The sequence below is a fragment of the Antechinus flavipes genome, chromosome 4 (genome assembly GCF_016432865.1).
Source record: "Antechinus flavipes isolate AdamAnt ecotype Samford, QLD, Australia chromosome 4, AdamAnt_v2, whole genome shotgun sequence".
NCBI classification, from domain to species: Eukaryota; Metazoa; Chordata; class Mammalia; order Dasyuromorphia; family Dasyuridae; genus Antechinus; species Antechinus flavipes.
The window spans coordinates 176,234,345-176,254,343 of record NC_067401.1 but is presented as its reverse complement, the minus strand read 5'-3'; the positions used below and the strand labels follow the sequence as shown (position 1 = coordinate 176,254,343).

The 19,999-nt window shown below is 33.8% G+C and overlaps 1 protein-coding gene across 1 annotated transcript in view; it reads right to left on the bottom strand.

The window, feature by feature from the left end:
* DNAH9 (dynein axonemal heavy chain 9) overlaps positions 1–19,999 on the bottom strand; it is a 581,066-nt gene that overhangs the window by 184,712 nt on the left and 376,355 nt on the right. The window contains exons 44-45 of the mRNA XM_051995550.1: positions 3,188–3,350; positions 1,218–1,341 (exon numbers count right to left, since the gene is read on the bottom strand). Of these exons, the coding sequence (XP_051851510.1) occupies positions 1,218–1,341; positions 3,188–3,350 (287 nt within the window). The remainder of the gene's footprint in view (positions 1–1,217; positions 1,342–3,187; positions 3,351–19,999) is intronic.

The window sequence follows — 19,999 nt, the reverse complement described above, 5'->3', positions numbered from 1 at the left end:
CATAATTATTAAAAACAGGTTATAGTTTTTATGTCAGTTTCAGATAGATTTGTATTGCTCAAGATTTTCTCTTTAAAGCATCTTTGTCCAGTTTTCTTTATTAGCTATGATTTCTGAATAAACAAGAGCAAAACACACAGATTATGCAGAATGTCAACAAAACAAGTATTGAACAAAATTGATCAAAAAACTTCCCATTTCCTGCCATTTAGCCAAGAAAGACCCTAGAGTCCCAAATGAGCCTGAAGCTTAACTAGTTCAACCACATCATTTTTACTGATAAAGTTACCAAGGGCCAGAGAGATAATGATTTCCATAAGATCATACCACCAGTAAATAGTATAATTGGGAGTTTAACCCAAGTCTTTGGAGGCTAGATACATAATTCTTACCCTCTATCACAGCATCTTGTTACTCCATCAATATAAAGCACAACTCTCATGTTTAACTTTCCTATTCTATTAATTTCTATTAATTCTCCTAGTTTACACCTAAGGGTCAATGTCCTTAGTAATTTATATCTGACATTTGTATGACTACTTGCCATCTTCAGGGAATGGGCCCTTTCACTTTTTTCCCCTCCTTCCTGCACAAGGCTCACCAGTATCAAGAGTATCAAGACATGGCCAAAAGATTTATTTCTCTGAGACTTGATTGGCATCCACTTTAATTTAGCTTGCTCCTTCCTTGGAGGGCTGCAAATTAACTTCATTCTTTGACTAGCACCTCTTATGATTCTTTAACTTTTACTCTTAGAATGATGATTTCCTTTGTTTCCAAGGGCATAGGGGAGGAAAAAACCCTCAGAAGACAGAACATTCTTAGAGTAAAGAATTCTCTTGTATAAATTTTGTTAAAGAATTATAGGCTCTCAAAGAACTGGAAAAGAATTGGAGGTCATCTCATCCAACTTGTAGCTCAACAAGAAACCTTTTTATAAGAGACCCAAAAAGTGATCATCCATATTTTGCTTAAAGACTTTCAATCAGAAAAAAAAACATGCTAATTTCTATGACAACCTTTTTAAAACAATTCTGATTATTTCTTTTTATATTGACCTTAAATCTTTCCTATTGCTATTTCTATTTATTCTTTCTAGATTGCCTCTAGGACCAAATGGAACAAATTGAATCAACTTTTCATATTATATAAGCCTTGCCCACAGATAGGCAGTGTCTTGTTCCCCCAGAGTTAAGACAATGGAGTTGTTTTCTTACCAGATGCTAACAGATCATTGATGAGGACAAGAAACCTTTCATCAGCAACTTGGGCATCTGTCATGAGAAACACAGAGCTTATATTTTTTACTCCAGCTTTTAGGCACTGGTTGGCCAGGTCCATCTGTGGAGAGAACCAAGAATAACATTAAGAAATGGTGGGTTTTTGTTTTATCTTCCTATTAATATCAGTGAGAATTTTTCAGATGCTAGTAGGTGATAAAAAGGTGTTCATTTTGGATATGGTGAATATGGAAATTTGTTTTGCTTGATGATATATATTTATTAGATGGAGTTGTCTTTCTTTTTTTCCTCTCAATAGTGGGAATAGGAGGTAGAAAGGAGAAAAAAAATCATTTTTTAATTGAAAAAACCCCAAAATTTTATTTTCAAAAATAATGTGCTTAGTACTGTATTTCTGTGCAATAAAAACTCACTCTCATTTGGCCCATCATACTGCATCTATAACAATATCATACTTCTCATTGCCAATTGAAGAATACAAACTGAACCAGTCAGTACTGTCCATTTTAAGATACTATAGTTGTTGATTCCTGTGTAAGGAATCCCGGATGATTTCACTTTTTGTTCTTATGTCCTTGGTACCTGAGAGATAGTAGGCATTACAAAAATACTTCTCGACAGATAGAAATAATATTTTGTTAAGAGTACAGGTATGAAACTGTGTATATGTGTTAGAAATACCCAAAGTCACAAGAATTATGACTCCTAGAATGAGAAATGACATTTTCCTAAAAGGTCTTTTTTGAGATGATATGTAAAATATCTGAATTTTCAACCAATCTAAATGACTCTAGAAACTAGGATGCTGAGCTTTGATTTTAATGAATTTTACATTAATCAATATTGCTTCTTTTAACCAGATCTTCCCTGCATAGGAAGGACATAGGCACATCTATTCCTTTACCATTCACTTTTTTTTTTTTTTTTTGCTCTCAATAGAAACTTTTTCACTGATCTTACTTTCTTACACTAAAACTGACTTTCTATTCCTTTAGCAATATCAGATTAAGTGTAGCATTCCCCTTTGGGCTACTCTAACTGCCCACCCATTGGTGGCATGACTAGGCCAAACTTATTAGTCTTTGGGCACCAACCCGGATAACTTAGAGATAAACTAGCAGGAATAGGGGTAAAGTGAAAGAGAACTTTATTCTTAGGTAGAGCATATTTATTACTTCCCCCTCCCCACAATGATCTGGGAAAGGGGAAGTCTTCTAGGAACCTGGCATAAAGGCATTGACCCGAGAAGAGGGAGGCATGCTAGACTTTGAGAGCACTAAGGAGGGAGATATGGTACCTGGGGTCAGATACCACCTCTCGGGCCTATGCCCCACCTCCATGTAGAACTCACCTGGACCTCTCATCCCTCCGGTTCTTTCACATGCCTTGAACTACATTCCTTGCTCCTAGAGCCTTTTTAACTCTTATAATTAAGATATAATACCTTTCCTCTACAATTTCTTTAGTATATTACTTTTTTTTGATCTTTGGTAGCACTGATACCTGATTTATTTAGAAAAATCACATTAAAGGGAAACCTGGAATATAAAGGAAAACTATGCAAAGAAGAATAGCAAAGACTTATGAAGTATGATAAAAAGTAGGGAAAAAAGGGAAAAAAGTAAACTACAGGGGATAGGGATTAGATCTAGAATTTCGCTGATATAGAAAATTACCAGAGAAGGAAGTTCTCTCTATCAATACAGATTGACCCCTTCTAAGAAACTTAGCACCAAGAAGGTAATTGAACTTGCCAGGGTCTCATATCCAGTGTGTGTCAAGGGTGGAATTTGAAGTTTGATACTTAAGTGCAATCTTGGCTCTGATTACTTCATGCTGCCTCTTGCTGTAGAATATAGACATTTTAAAATCAGATAATCAGAGCAAAGGGAGATAGTGGGAAGAAAAGGTTGTCTATGTTCCTTCTTATTTGACTTTGTTCTTACCTTAAGATCAGTAATAGAATAACCTTTTCTTAGAGTGATCTGGAAAACATCCATAGAGCTGATGAAAGCTGCAAGTCTTGTCAAACTCTGTTTGCCACTCCCACCTACTCCGATCAGCAAAGCATTTCCCCTTGGGGATTCTAGGAGGCGATTGATACGGCAACTAAAGGGAAGTACCAAAAACAAACTTGAAACAAACAAAACTTTAATTTTAATTAACACACACTATGTATAAATATATAAATATTTATTTATAATATTAAATAAATAAATAAATATAAATATTATGTGTATACACACAAACATACATATAATACATATTTAAAGATTTTTTTTCTTTTACATATTGCTAAATGTTGAGATATATAAAAGAGATAGAGATAACTAGGGCTCACTCCATGGTCCAAGAATTTATCTGAGTTAAAACTCATTGATTTTTTTTTTTAATTCAGTTGAGAAACATGGGAAGAGCACTGGCCTAGGAACTATGAGTTGATGAAGCTGAATTTCAATTCCTCCGATAATTCATTTATTAAGTATCTATTATGTGCAAGGTACTGAGTTAAAAGAGTTAAAGACAAAAAGAGAAATAATACCTACTCTCAAGGACTTTACATTTTTTGGAAAATACATTATGTAAATAAATACCTGAGCAAATACAAGATAATTTGGGAGGATACATTGTAGTTATTGTATATTATTTTCTAGGCTTTGCTTGCTTCCTCAGCTTCAGTTCATATGGAATTGTCCATGCTTTTGTGCATTTATCACATTCTTAATTTCTTATAGCACAATAATATTCCATTATATTCATATGCCATAATTGGTTTAGCCATTTCTCAATTGATGAGCATCTACCTTGTTTTCAATTCCTTGTTATCACAAAAAGTGTTGCTATAAATATTTTAGTGTATATGGGAACTTTCATTTTATCAATGGCTTCCTTGGTATTATATATATTGCCATACTGGTAATGTAATGAAATCTCTGGGCTATTAATCTGAGCCATAGTACTATCAAAGTTCCAGTGAGTGCATCTTCCCATACCATTCCCAACACTGAGTATTGTCAGTGTTGTTTAGTATGTACACACACATATATGTATGTATATATATGTATAGGTATGCACATATAAGTATATAATATATGTGTGTAAACATATATCAATATCTATGCGTGCCCATTTTACAAATTTGATTTTTTTAGTCACCACTGCTAATTTGCAAAATCTAAAATAAAATTTAAAATTATTTTGATTTGAATTTCTCTTGTTTGTGATTTGCAGCATTCTTTTATAGGGTTGTTAATAATTTGCAATATTTTTGAGAATTGTCCATTTCTGTAACTTGGTGTGTATTTACATACATACACATGTACATATGTATGTGTAGATTTACACAATATATTTGTATATTAGATACCAAATGCTTGTAAAAGAAATTTAAAACATTTTTTCATCTATTCAGCTGTTTCCCTTCTCATAGTTAGTGCATTAACTTTGTATAAAACCTTTTCAATTTCTTTTGATCGAAATTATCTATTTCATCTATGATAATTACTTCTATCCTTGCGTGGTTAAGAATACATGTCCATAGAAGACTTATAACAGCTTGCTTTCAGTGTCCAATTTTATTGTTCCTAACTACTCTAAGGGGGGACTTTAGAGGGTGGTTTAACTAAAGCATCTTCTTTCCCAGCTTTCTTCTTGATGTTTAGTTTCTTTCTAAAAATAAAATCTCAGTTCAAAAGAAGCTCTGAATGTTTGTAGGTGGTAGTGGTGGGAAGTAGGGCTGACACCTAATTCTGTGGACATAGGCAACAACAATTAAATATCTACTTTTAAAAAAAAATAATGCTGATCTGATGCACAGAACTGCAGTTTTTTTTTTTTGTTGTTGTTGTTTTGTTTTTTTTTTTTAAAGAATACATCTTCTATACAATGTTGCCCTAAGTCATGGTCAGTTTTTTATATCTGAGTGAAGTGAGCCACCTTAGTGAGGAAAGAATTGGGCAGAGTTTGAGGTGAGCAACTTAAAAAAAAAGCAACTGGAATGGTTCTTCTCTTATCTAGGTGCAGTTATAGAAAATGAATTCATAAAAAGAGCTTTTTAGACCTAGACCTTCAATTTGGCCACAGATACTAGGTTAAATAGAAAATAACTCATAGGCATTGTCACTTTTACTTACCACTTCTCTTCCAAGCCTTCCAATTACTTGCCAAAGGAATTGGCAAAGTGAGCAGAAGAGGCAACCCTGTTCTGTAAAGGGCTGAAACTCCAAAATGGTGTGCTTGAATTAGACAACCGAGCACTTAAGGCTAATTATTTATTTGCTATGTGACAATGGCTCAATTAGCATATGTTTGGGAAAATGGCTCTTCTCACCATTGGTGCTGGCTCAATCTTTGATGTTAAGATAATCATAGGCAAGGATTAGACGGTGGGGTGAGAGAGGCAAGACTTCACTTGGCACAGGACAAGGAGGAGAAAGGTGGAGATTCTGGACTCCAGAATCAAGAAGAGATCTTTGACTAAACTCCTGGCAGTTTGCTTGCTTCTCCCCCTAAAGACCAAGAACTTTTACTTATTTTGACTCTGGCTGATCCTGAGGCCTCCAGGGAGCTAGCATAGACTTTACATTGTTCCTGGTTATCAGAATCTAGGTTTTCCCTCTGGCATGCTAGGAGAAGTTATATATAGTTTCTGTGAATTGGCAGGTAAAAGAGTGGCTCAGAATTTCCGCCTTAGGGAAACCCTGTTAACCAGTCATCTGGGAGTTCCTGTCCACTATGTTTATTTGTATGAATTTCATGTGTTGTTTTGTTTTCAGAACAGGCTTCCCTGGGTATTTATAACATCTACTAGTTGAAGATTCATTGATATCTGTTTGTCTATGGGAAAGGGAGAAAATTTGAGGATCCAGTGGAATTAGGAATGATACTTTAGGTACAACATTCCTGGGTACAGATTTTAATGATAAGTCATGTACCCTGAGAGACAACTGAGCTACTACTATGTGTATAAAATTCATGTCCATATTTTTCCTCATTACCTTATACCCTAACTCCTATTTCTTTTTCTGAGATATGAATATGATTCCATTTGTGTAGAGAATTTCTAGTTGAGGAAAATCCTTTTACCAAAGAATATCAGCAGCTTACATTAAGTGACTTGTCCAGTGTCAATCAGAAAGATAGAATTTGAAGCTAGATCTTGCCAGTTTTGAAGTCAGCTTTCTCTATGACATACTATCTTTCTTTGCTCTAGGAACCACAATAATTTAATATTGTTGTTGCTTCTAGAAAAATCATCCCTCAATCTCTGGCTCTAATCATCATTTGCATGACATCTCAGAACAAAACATTCTTCCTTAGCTATAACTTCTTTATATTTATCGGTTCTATAATTAGAATATAAGAATATTCTTTGTGTATCTAAATACTTAGAACAGTATTTGGCACATATTTAATAAAAACCCTTTTTATTCATCCATTCATATTTTGCTAATTCTATTCTTCTTTGTGCCACATGTATGTATATATATGTTATATGCCTCCATTTTTAACTGTAAACTCCTAATGGCAATCTTGGCCAGACAATCTCTGTGTCATTTTGCCTTTCAGTCCATAGCATTGAACTCAGTCTTTTACATTTAACAGATGTTTATTGAAATAAGGTAGAGGAAAGCAGGAGAAGACAAATGAAAGAGAAGATATAGAAAAGGATTTGGAACATAAATTATACCTAAGAAATGGACTCATCCCCAAATGATAAATGGCCAAGTGATATGAACAGACAATTTTGAGATGATGAAATTAAAACCATCTGTAGTCATATGAAAAATTGCTTTAAATCACAGTCGATTAGAAAAATACAAATTAAAACAACTCTGAAGTACCACCTCACAACTCTCAGATTGGCTAAGATGACAGGAAAAGTTAATAACAAATGTTGGAGAGGATGCATTACATTGTCGGGACACTGATGCATTGTTGGTGGAGTTGTGAAATGATCCAACCATTCTGGAAAGTAATATGGAACTATGCCCAAAAGTCTATAAAACTATGTATACCCTTCAACCTAGTACTGCCACTATTGGGTCTGTATCCCAAGGAAATCACAAAGGAAGGAAAAGGAACCACATGTGCAAAAATGCAAAAATGTTTATAGCACACCTTTTTGTGGTAACAAAGAATTGGAAAATGAGTAGATGCCAATCAATTGAGGAAGAACTGAATAAGATGTAGTACATGAATTAATGAAATATTGTTCTATAAAAAATGATGAACAAGTTGATTTTAGAAAGGCCTTGAAAGATTTACATGAATTGATGCTGAGCAAAACAACCAGAACTAAGAATATGTTGTACATGATAACATCAAGAATGTATGATGATCAACTGTGAAAGACTTGGTTCTTCTTAGTAGTTCAGTGATTGAAAGGAATCCCAATAGACTTTGGATAGAAAATCCCATCTGCATCCAGAAAAAGAACTAAGGAGATTGAATGTAAATTAACACATGCTATGTTTACTTCTTTTTTCTATTTTTTTAAGAAAAAATTCTCTCTCCCATGGTTTTTCCCTTTTGCTCTGATTTTTCTCTCCCAACATGATTTATAAAGCAATGTGTATTAAAAATAAACTTCCTACAACTAAAAAAAAATCAATTAATTAAAAGAAAAGAAACTGACTCAGAGAAATTTAGGGACTTGCTCAAAGGCACAGCTATTGTAAGAGGCAGAATTTGAACTCACTAATCAGAATTGGAGGAATGATTTTGATCTCTGATTCAGAATCAAGAAACCTCAATTATATAACAAGAATAAATTATTGCTATGTGGCTCAGTGGCTAGAGTGCTTGGCCTGGATTCAGGAAGAGTTCAAATCTGGTCTCAGATACTTACTAATTGTGTGATTCTGTTTGTTTTAATCCACAAAAGAAGGAAATGACAAAGAACTCCAATATCTTTGCCAAGAAAATCCCATGGAATCATGAATAATCAGACATGATTGGATGACTGAATAATAGCAACAACAATAACCTGATGTGCTATATCTTCTAAACTCCAAACACTAAATATAGGATATAGTCTTCTGGATGTCCTACAAGAATATTAAATTCAACATATTAAAAACAAAATTTATACTTTCCCTTTTAAATCTCTCTCTCCTCTAAACTTTTCTATTTCTTGAAAAGCAAACACCATTGTGACAGATACCCAGTTTCTCAGCTTCAGGAATCACTGACTCTTTCTCTATTATCCTGCCCTATCCAGCATCCAAGTTTTGTTGATTCTGCTTTTACAGGTTTTTTCATATCTATGCCTTTTCTTCACTTACACAGCCATCACTACTTATCAGACCCTCACATTTCTCATCTGAACTATTATAACAGCTCCCTGTTTGGTCTATGTTGTTAATCCCTCTTCCCTCTGCTCTCTTCTACACCAGTGCCCTCCCCTAAATTCCTAAGGTTTTATCATGCTACATTCATGTAAAAATCATCATTATTTAAATAGAATGTTGATAGAATAAAATAAAATTTCTTAACTATGGCATTTTAGGAGTTCCCACCTATATTTCCAATCTGATTTCTTATTTCTTTCTTTCATGAATTCTAAATTCCATCCAAAGGACTATTAGTTATCTATTCACTAAACTCAGTATTTCATCTTTTGTCTCTATGCATTTACTATTTTTTTAAAAATAACTTTTTATTGATAGAACTCATGCCAGGGTAATTTTTTACAACATTATCCCTTGCATTCACTTCTGTTCCGATTTTTCCTCTCCCTCCCTCCACCCCCTCCCCAAGATGGCAAGCAATCCTTTACATGTTGAATAGGTTACAGTATATCCTGGATACAATATACATGTGCAGAACCGAACAGTTTTCTTGCTGCACAGGGAGAATTGAATTCAGAAGGTATAAATAATCTGGGAAGAAAAACAAAAATGCAAGCAGTTTATATTCATCTCCCAGTGTTCTTTCTTTGGGTGTAGCTGCTTCTGCCCATCTTTGATCAGTTGAAACTGAATTAGCTCTCTTTATCGAAGAGATCCACTTCCATCAGAATACATCCTCAAACAGTATCATTGTTGAGGTATATAATGATCTCTTGGTTCTGCTCATTTCACTTATATGCATTTACTATTAAATAACAATGTGACTTTGGGCAAGTCTCTTAATTTGAGCCTAAGTTTTCTTATTTGCAATCATATTTACACTATCTCAGAACATCTAATTCCTCATCTGGCTGCCCTAACCTTGGACATCTCTTATGTGCCAAGAAGTTCATTATTGGGATCCTGCAAGATCTTATCATTCTTAGTATTATGCCTGCACCTCTGATTGAAGAGTGAAGCTATGAACTCCAAAATGTCTATTTAAGGAGGGAGCTCCTCTCTGAATGTTTCATTTCTTACTTGGCAGCACCATTCTGGAATGTATTTTATCTCTTAATCCTTCAAGTTCCAGGGAGTTCATTATTAGGAAAACCTCATGATCCTGCAAGATCTTATGAACAAGGGACTTTTGTGTTGTGTGAGAAATAAGGTGAAGGACTAGGTGTTTTTCCTGTTGCCCACAACCTCTTAAACCTCTTCAAAATGGAAATTTTAAGCCAAAGATTAAGCAACTTCAGCTATCTCCATGGTCTAGGACATACAGAATCCAAAAGAAGGTGAAAAACAACAACAACAAGGAAAAAACCAGACAGCAAACTAATGCTCACTGACCTTGAGCTCACTCAGCCCCATCCCAACTCCATGTTCCATGATACCTCCTTGAGGTAATATTAACAGAACCAGACCAAACATATACATAGGCAGATGCTTTAATAACAAAACCCAGCTCCAAACTCAGATCCTCCATCCCTCTTTCCAGTGCTGGGGAGATCCAGCTTTCTGCATTGAGCCAGAGTATAGGAGTCGGGATGGTGTGTGTGTGTGTGTGTGTGTGTGTGTATGCATGCATGCATGTACAAACCCACATTAACAGTTTGGCAAAACTACAAACTCCTGGGCTGGTATGGAAACCCATATTAATATTGAGTGTGGTAGAACCTGAGTAACAATAAGGGGGAGGGGTGCTGTATAGTGTTTCATTACATCTAAAGGGAAGAAATCAGTAACTAGCTGGAGCAGTTCCATCCATCCAAAAATCAGTTAGGGCAGAGACCTGGATTGATAAACCTTGAATTGTCCAGTATGGAAGAAGGCAGATGATGTGAATTCTGAAACTCTCCCCTTGTCAGGAAATGCCAAAATACTCATCCTGGGAACTTAGTTTCCCAAACTGTTTTGTTATCATAGTTAAGGCAACTATGATGAGCCCAAACTGCCTTGATTAGCATCTTCAAGATACGTTTAAGATATTTATGACAGGAACATAATGAAAGAAATAATAGAAGGGAACTATCTAAAACTTCTGAAAATAAAAAATGAAAAACCAATTGAAAGAATTCACAGATAATTATCAGGAAAACTATCTTAAAGTACAAAGGAAAGGACTTTGGAATAAGAAAAGCTATACTTCTGGGGTGGAGACAAGATGAGGAAGCTGCTTCAGCTCTCCCAATTTTATTCCAAAACCACATGAAACCAAGCCTCTGAACAGAGAGTTTGATGGAATGAAATCACTCTCCAGATCAAGATAGATTGGAAAAACTTCAAGAAAGGTCACTCTGACTGGAGTGAAAAGGGTGTTCAGCCCAGCTTAGAGAGACTCTGGGAAAGCCAGTGAGAGGGTCTTAATCACAGAAAATCAGCAACTCCTTAGTCCTGGCTCAGTAGAGGAGCAGATCAGTGAGGTAACCTCCAGTCCCAAATCAGAAGGCGACTTTGGGAAACCAGGCTGTTTCCTGAAAAGGGTAGGCAAAGCTACTCCCAGGAAACACAAGGAAACCTTATGCTCAAAGCCAAGACTTAGAGCTGTTCAGGAAGCTAGGGACAGCTAGCTCTCCCCCTTCCCCCCCCCCCCCACCTTCACCCCTTTACCTCAGGAGCAGAGTTCGACTATAAAAGTAAAAAAAAAAAAAAAAAGAGGAAATATCAAAAGAAAAGGAAAGAAAATGAACAAGAAACAGAAAAGAACCTTATCAATAGAAAGATACTATGGCGACAGGTGACATCAACTCAGATGAGGACAAAATGTCCATAGAGGGAATATCAAAAAGTAATATGAATTGGACTCAAACCCAAGGAGGCTTCTTGGAAGTGCTCATAAAAGACTTTAAAAGGCAAATAAGAGAAATAGAAGAAAAAAAGAAAAAAGAAAGGAGAGGTATGAAAGAGAAAGTCAACAGCTTAGAAAAAGAAGGCAATTCCTTAAAAAACTACAATTGGTCAAATGCAAAAAAAAAAAAAATCCCTTGAAGAAAACAACACCTTCAAAAATAGAATTAACCAAATGGATAAAGAGACACAAAATCTACCCAAAGAAAACCACACATTAAAACTATAAGGGAAAAATGGAGGCTAATGACTCTATGAAACATGATTGAAGAATCAGTCAAAAAAATTAAAAAGAATGAAAGAAATGGAAGAAAATGTGAAATAGATCTACTTCTCTCACCCCATATCAAAACAAGGTCAAAATGGGTACAAGATTTGGGCATAAAGGAGGATACCATAAACAAATTAGAAGAGACAATTTACCTATCAGATCTTTGGAGAAGGGAGAAATTTATGACCAAAGAAGAACTAGAGAACATTATGAAAGGCAAAATGAATAAGTTTGATCACATTAAATTAAAAAGTTTTTACAGAAACAAAACCAACAGAAATAAAGTTATATGGGGAGTACAAATCTTTACAGCCAGTGTTTCTGATAAAGGTCTCATTTCTAAAATATATAAAGAACTGCATCAAATTTATCAGAATACAAGTAACTCTTCAGTTGATAGATGGTCAAATGATATGAACAAACAATTTTCAGATGACAAAATTAAAACCATTTATAATCATATGAAAAAAGTTTTAAATAAGTATTGATTAGAGAAATACAAATGAAAACAACTCTGAGATACCACCTCATACCTCTCAGATTGGCTAAAATGACAGAAAAAAATAATGATAAATGTTGGAGGGTTTGTGGGAAACCTGAGACATTAATGCATTGTTGGTGGAGTTGTGAAATGATCCAACCATTCTGGAGAGAACTCTGGAACTATGCCCAAAGGTTATAAAACTGTGTATATCTATCCTACAACCCAGCAGTGCCACTACTGGGTATTCCAAGAAAATCATAAAGGAGGGAAAAGGACTCACATGTGCAAAAATATTTGTAGCAGGTCTTTTTGTGGTAACAAAGAATTGGAAAATGAGTAGATGCCCACCAACTGGGGAATGGTAGAATAACCTATGATATATGAAGATAATGTATTGTTTTATAAAAATGATATCTGATTATAGAAAGGCCTGGAAAGATTTACATGAACTGATGCTGAGCAAAACAAGCAGAACTAGGAATACAAGGTACACAATAACAGCAAGAATGTGCAATGATCAACTATGAAAGACTTAGTTCTTCTCAGTAGTTCGGTGATTCAGAGGAAATTTCGGACAGAAAATGCCATCTGCAACCAGAGAAAGAACTAAGAAGACTGAATGTGAATCAATATATGCTATGTTAATTTCTTTTTTTGTTGTTTTTTTTTCTTTCCCATGGTTTTCCCTTTTGTTCTGATTTTTCTCTCCCAACATGATTCATAAAGCAATGTTATTGCTTAAAAATAAATAAAATTAATTAAATAAATTCAAATTAAATTATTAAATGAAAAATAACATAAAATAAATTAAATTGACCAAATGAACAAATTAAATAAATAAATTTTAAATTCATGAATTAAATAAATAAATAATATGTCAGATACTAAATTATAAAAATAAAGAAGTTAAAAATTAAATAAATACATTTTTAATTTTGTATACACTAAAAATGGGAGTGAATGGAATAATGCATTCTAAAAAGCAATAGAATACAGCTCAGGGTGTTCTACCCTCCATATTTAAACTTTTCTTCTCTCTTTTTTTTTAATTAAAGTTTTTTATTTTCAAAACATATGGATGGATAATTTTCCAACATTGACCCTTACAAAACCTTGTGTTCCAAATTTTTTTCTCCTTCTCCTCACCCTCTTCCCTAAATGACAAGTAATCCAAAATATGTTAAACATGTTAAAATATCCCTATTTAAACTTAATCAAACATGACAACTGATGAAGTTCAATAAATAAGAATAAATAAACATTTTTAGAAAAAAAAACTAAAGAGATTATTGTATCTCAAACACCACAAGTAGTAGGAGTGAATAAAAGCAGCAACCAAGAGCAGTGTCAGAGTGACAGTAGAAGGAACAACAAGAGATTTCTTCCTCAATGTACACAAGAAGATAGATGTGTAGATAGAAATTGGGTGAAGATAACTGAAGAAATATAAAAGAGACATTGAGGGCATAACTTGGCTTCATTCTATCTAGAGACAAATTATAAAAAATTTGGGGAGGTGAAAACACTACATTACAACATTGAAGGGTATATGCAAAGCAAAGAGGATGTGCTGGGGTCAAATCAATGACTATCAATGAAGGGGAGTTATTTCTATAGTCTCAGAAGAAAAGAGTCTAGAAGGGAGTGGGTGAGTAGGAGAAAAAAAGGATTGAGTGTTGGGGAGGGGTTCCTTTGATGAATTTCTTATAAATGTAGAAAGATGGTCTATAAAGTTCGATGAAAATCTTATATTGGGTGTGGTCTAGGGGTTTTGTACTTAAAAAGTATCTATAGCTCATTATAACAGGAGTGGAAAGTTGGAATCCTTAAAGGCAACTGGCAGTTGGGGGCGTGAAAAGCTTGGGTCCGAGGAGTTTTTCGGGAAAATGGGAAAAATAAAAATTAATGAAGGAAGGGTGTAAGTTAGTGGTGGGCTGCATAATCAGCGATGTGGTGGGGGATCTCTGCCATGGGATCCTATCCTATCCTCTCTGATACCTGTAACAATTAGCATTATTTTGAGAATGAAGCACAATAGAAAAAAGGGAATTTATGGGACAAGGTTTACAAAACAGTGATAGAAATTGACTAGAAAGTAGAGTCTAGGATGGGTAATGAAAAATATAGAGAAAAGAGACCAGATGATGAATCAAATCAGTCATGAATCAAATATGAGGGTCTAGAGTAGACAGAAAAGAAAATGAATAATTCAAAGAGTGAGAGTTTGAAAAGAGCACAAAATGAACTTTAAGAAGCTAATAAAAAAGAGTAGTTTTACAGAACTTGATAAAATAATAATATTCATTTGAAACATAAAAGATCTTGAATAAAGGAAAATTATGAAAAAAGTAGGGGTGGGGAAATAGCACTTTTAGGTCTATAACTATATAATGGAGCACTCATCAAAAAGTGGTTGAAGAATCTGGTGGTTGAAGAATAAATAGAAAACAATGGAATAGACTACAAAAGGCAAAAACAGGAACAATAGTTTCTGGTTCAATAAGCCAATGTTTGATAAAGTAGAAAATATTATCTAGGAACAAACTCCTTGCTTGATAAAAACTTTTGGTAAAACTAGAAAGTTATCTAATACCTTATATTATATTCTACAATATAGTCTAAATGGACATGTGATATGGGCTAGAACTCTGAAACAAGGATTCTTACAAGGTGTTAAGTTAGTGGAATTGATGAGACAATGATTATCTAGTTTAGCATGGTGCTTAATAGTTCTCTAAGTTCAGTATGATTTATTTAATCTTATAACAAATAATGGTTTGCTAGTGATATAATGATTGGGGTTTATACTCAGTGTAGAGCATATAAGCTGGGACTCAGAGCCAGAGACAAACTCAGAAGGGCTAGGAAAGAGACTTAGAAGGGCCAGACACAGACTCGGAAGGGACACAGAGCCAGATTCATTCACTTCATCTCATAATACCATGGTGACTGGCCTCTTGCACTTCCCCCACTGATACCAAGGTCAATCTGAAAGGCTCTCCAGAAAGCTGGCCCGGGCCCCAGGCAAGGAAACTAGATTGTGAAGGAAATAATAAAGGATTTGGACTTTAACATCTATCTATTCTCGTGGTGATTACTTAGTTGAAAAGAAGGCTGCTCCAAGACCTCCAGAAAACCAAACAAGAACACTACAGATATGCAACCTTAATATTAAAGATCACACTATAAAAAGCTTAAGAGAAAGAGATCATATGCTTCTTAAATCTATGAGTATAAAAGGGAATATATATTTTAATTAAGCAAAAGATAAAGGCAATTATAAAAGAAAATTTTGATTACTTGAAACTGGAAAGCTTCTGAATAGAGGACAATGCATTTAGAATAAGAATGGTGCTACTCAATTGGGAAAAAAAAGTCTTTGAATAAATTTCTCTTATAATGGTTTGGTTTTCAAAATATGTAATCAATTAATAAATATATGTAAGAATAATACCCACCTCCCAAGAGATAGTCAAAGGTTATTAACAAAGAGTTCTCAAGGGAATAATAAAACATAACCATATGACAAAATGTTTGTTAATAAGAGAAATGCAATGCAAATGTAAGAGCAAAAATGATGGGCATTTTTAACATCATATCAAGATGAAAGAAAATAATTTTCAGTAAGGGGCAATTCAGCACTCCTCAAATTATGCCATATTGGTAAAGGGGAGAAAGATGTTCATATAAAGTTGACTCAGTAGGGTAACAAAAAAAAGTGAAAAAAAAGCGTCTTTTAAAAAGTTTTTAATTCTAGTTTTTAAATTATAATTTAAATTCTAAATTTGACACGTGTCAAATTACTCTGTTCTCTATATTTTGGAAGGTACATTTTGATGTCATGGAAAAAAAAAAAACAGGAGTTGGAGTCAATAGACCTACTCTGGAATCTGTGATCGGCTCCAGTTCCTTACTTGTACTTTCTGTCTCTCTCTTTCAAATGTGTTTCTTCTAAACAACATACTGGTTTTTATATGGATAAGTTCATTACATTCACATTCACAATTATGATTATTAACTGTGTTATTTCTTTCTATCCTACTTACCCCATTTATTATTTTCTCCCTCCTTCCTGCCCTCTTTTTTTCCCTTCCTCCTTTCCTCCCTCCCTCCCAGTCTCAGGATCTGTCTCTGTCTGTCTCTGTCTCTGTCACTCTCTTTTTCTCTCTTTCCCCTTCTCTTTCTTATCACCCTGTCCCTTCTCATCACTGTTGTGTTTGTGACCACCACCTCCTTCAATCTTTCCTCCCTTCTGTCAGTCCTCTCCTCTTTCCTTGTCTCCCCCCCCCCGACTTCTCTATAGTTATACTAATTTAAGATGGATTTCTATAGTCAGCTAAGTGTGTATTTTATTCCTTCTATGAACCAATTCCAATGAGAGTAAGGTCCAAGCAATATGGCTGTCCCCCCATTTTCCTCTCTACTATAATAGATCTTTATCATTTCTTCATGTGAGATAATTTACTCAATTCTACCTCTCACATCTATCTTCTCTCAGTGTACATTCCTCTTTCTTTTCCATTAATTTAATTTTATTTTGGATATCATCTCATTAAAGTCAACTTATACTCTATTTTAGATATACTACTACTGACTGTCCTAATAGTGATAAAGTTCTTAAGAGTTACAAGTATTGGTGGGAGGAGATAAGCATACATATTTAATTTGGCATAAAAGTTAGTCTCATCCTATGGAGAAATAGAAGGGAAAGAAGAAAAGAAAGGAAGAGACTAATAGAAGGGAAGGCAGAAAGATAAGGGAAAAGGGATAAGGAAGGGGGGTGCTGAAAAAAAGGTCAGAGAGATTGAGAGAGGTGGTGGTGACAAGCAAAACACTGATGAGGAGAGAAAGAATGAAAGGAGAGAGAAAAGTATAAATAAGGAAAAAATAAGATGGCACAAAAGAGAATCAACTAAAAAATTAATTATGAATGTAAATGGGATAACCTTTCCCATAAAGCAAAAGTGGATAGCAGTGGATTAAAAGCCAGAATCCTACAATATGTTGTTTACAAGAAACATTTGAAGCAGAGTGATATATATAGAGTAAAGGTAAAAGGCTGGAGCAGAATCTATTATGCTTCAGCTGAAATAAAAATAGGAAGGGTAGTGATCCTGATCTCAGAGCAAGCAAAAGCAAAGATAGATCTAATTAAAGGAGTTAAGAAATGAAATTACGTCTTACCAAAGGATACTATAAATAATAAAGTAACATAAATACTAACCATATATTCACCAAATGGTATAGCATCCAAGTTCTTAAAGGAGAAGTCAATTGAATTGTAAGAAGAAATAGACAGCAAAACTATACTAATAGGGGATCTTAACCTCTCTCTTTCAGGACTAAATAAATCTAACTACAAAATAAGCAAGAAAGAAGTTAAGGAGGTGAATAAACATGATAGATCTATGGAGAAAATTGAATGGGGCATAACTTTTTCTTATTAGTACATGGCACCTACATAAAAATTGACCATGTATTAGGGCATAAAAATCTCACAATCAAATACAGAAAGGCAGAAATAGTAAACTAAAAAGCTAGAAAAATAAGAAATTTAAAACTTCCAATTAATTCTCAAAATCAAAGGAGAGATTAATAAAACTGAAAGAAAGAAAACTATTGAACTAATAAGCAAGTTTTTTTTTTTTAAAAGATAAATCTCTGGTTAATTAATTAGAAAAATGAAAAAAGAAAATCAATTACTAGTATCAAAAATGAAAAGAAAGAACTTAATGCCAATGAAGAGAAAATTAAATACTTATAAAATATAGATTGCCCTGATTAATAGATGAGGAAATAAAATATTTAAATAGTCTCATTTTAGAAAAATAAGTTGAGCAAGCCATTAATGAATTCCCCAAGGAAAAAATCTCTAGGCCCAGATGGATTTACAAGTGAATTCTTTCAAACATTTAAAAGAACAATTAATTCCAATAGAATATAAATTATTTGGGAAAATAGGGGAAGAAGGAGTCCTACCAAATTCCTTTTATGATTATAAATATTGTATTGGTACCTAAACCAGAAAGTATCAAACAGAGAAGACAATTATAGACCAATTTCCCTAATGAATATTGATGCAAAAATCTTAAATATATATTAGCAAATAATATTTTATCACTAGGATAATATACTATGCCCCAATGGGATTTATACCAGGAATGCAGGGCTGGTTCAGTGTCAGGAAAATTGTCAGCATAATTTGATCGTATTAACAACAAAACTAACAGAAATCATACGATTATCTCAATAAATACAGAAAAAGTATTTGACAAAATATAATGCCTGTTCCTAATAAAAACACTAAAGAGCACAGGAATAAATGGAATTTTCCTTAAATGATAAGTAGCATCTATCTAAAACCATCAGCAAGTATTATATGTAATGAGAATAAACTAGAAACATTTCCAATAAAATCTGGAGTGAAACAAAGATGACCATTAACACCACTATATTTAAGTATTGTACTAAAATATTAGCTTTAGCAATAAGAGAAGAAAAAGAAATCGAAGGACTTAGAGTAGGTAATGAGGAAATAAAACTATCTTTGTGGATGATATGATGATGTAGTTAGAGAATTCTAGAGAATCAACTAAAAAAACTACTAGAAACAATTAACAACATTAACAAGATTGCAGGATATAAAATAAACATAAATCATGAGCATTTCTATATGTTACCAACAAAGCTCAGTATCACAGAATAGAAAGAGAAATCCCATTTAAAATAATTATAGGCAATAAAAATTATTTGGGAGTCTACCTGCCAAGAAAAACTAAGAACAATATAAATATAATTACACTTTTTTTTCACACAAATGAAATTAATTCTAAACAACTGGAGGAATATCAAATGCTCATGGATAGGCTGAGAGAATATAATAAAAACGACAATTCTACCAAAATTAATTTATTTATTCAGTGCCATACCAATCAAATTGCCAAGAAATTACTTTATAGAATTAAAAGAAGAACAAAAAGTCAATAATTTCAAAGGAATTAATGAAAAAATGCAAAAAAAGATGGCCTAGCCATACCAGGCCTAAAACCATATTATAAAGTAGTGGTATTCAAAACCATTTGAAAAGAAATAGAGTAGTGGATCAATGAAATAGGTGAAGTTCACAAGACACAATAATGAATAACTATATTAATCTAGTGCTTGATAAACCCAAAGACTCCAGCTTTTGGGACAAAAACTCATTATTTGACAAAAATTGATGGGACAACTTGAAAATAGTATAGCAGAAATTAGGCACTGACCAACATCTAAGGCCTCATTTCCAAAATATATAGAGAATTGACTCTAATCTATAAGAAATCAAACCATTCTCCAATTGATAAATGGTCAAAGGATATGAACAGACAATTCTCAGGTGAAGAAATTGAAACTATTTATAGACATATGAAAATATGCTCCAAATTAATAATGATTAATCAGAGAAATGCAAATTAAGACAACTCTGAGATACCACTACACACCTGTCAGATTGGCTAGAATGATAGGGAAAGATAATGTGGAATGTTGGAGGGGATGTGGGAAAACAGGACACTGATACATTGTTGGTGGAATTGTGAACATATCCAGCCATTCTGGAGAGCAATTTGGAACTATGCTCAAAAAGTTATCAAAATGTGCATACCCTTTGATCCAGCAGTGTTTCTACTGGGCTTATATCCCAAAGAGATACTAAAGAAAGGAAAGGGACCTGTATGTGCCAAAATGTTTGTGGCAGCCCTGTTTGTAGTGGCTAGAAGCTGGAAAATGAATGGATGCCCATCAATTGGAGAATGGTTGAGTAAATTGTGATATATGAATGTTA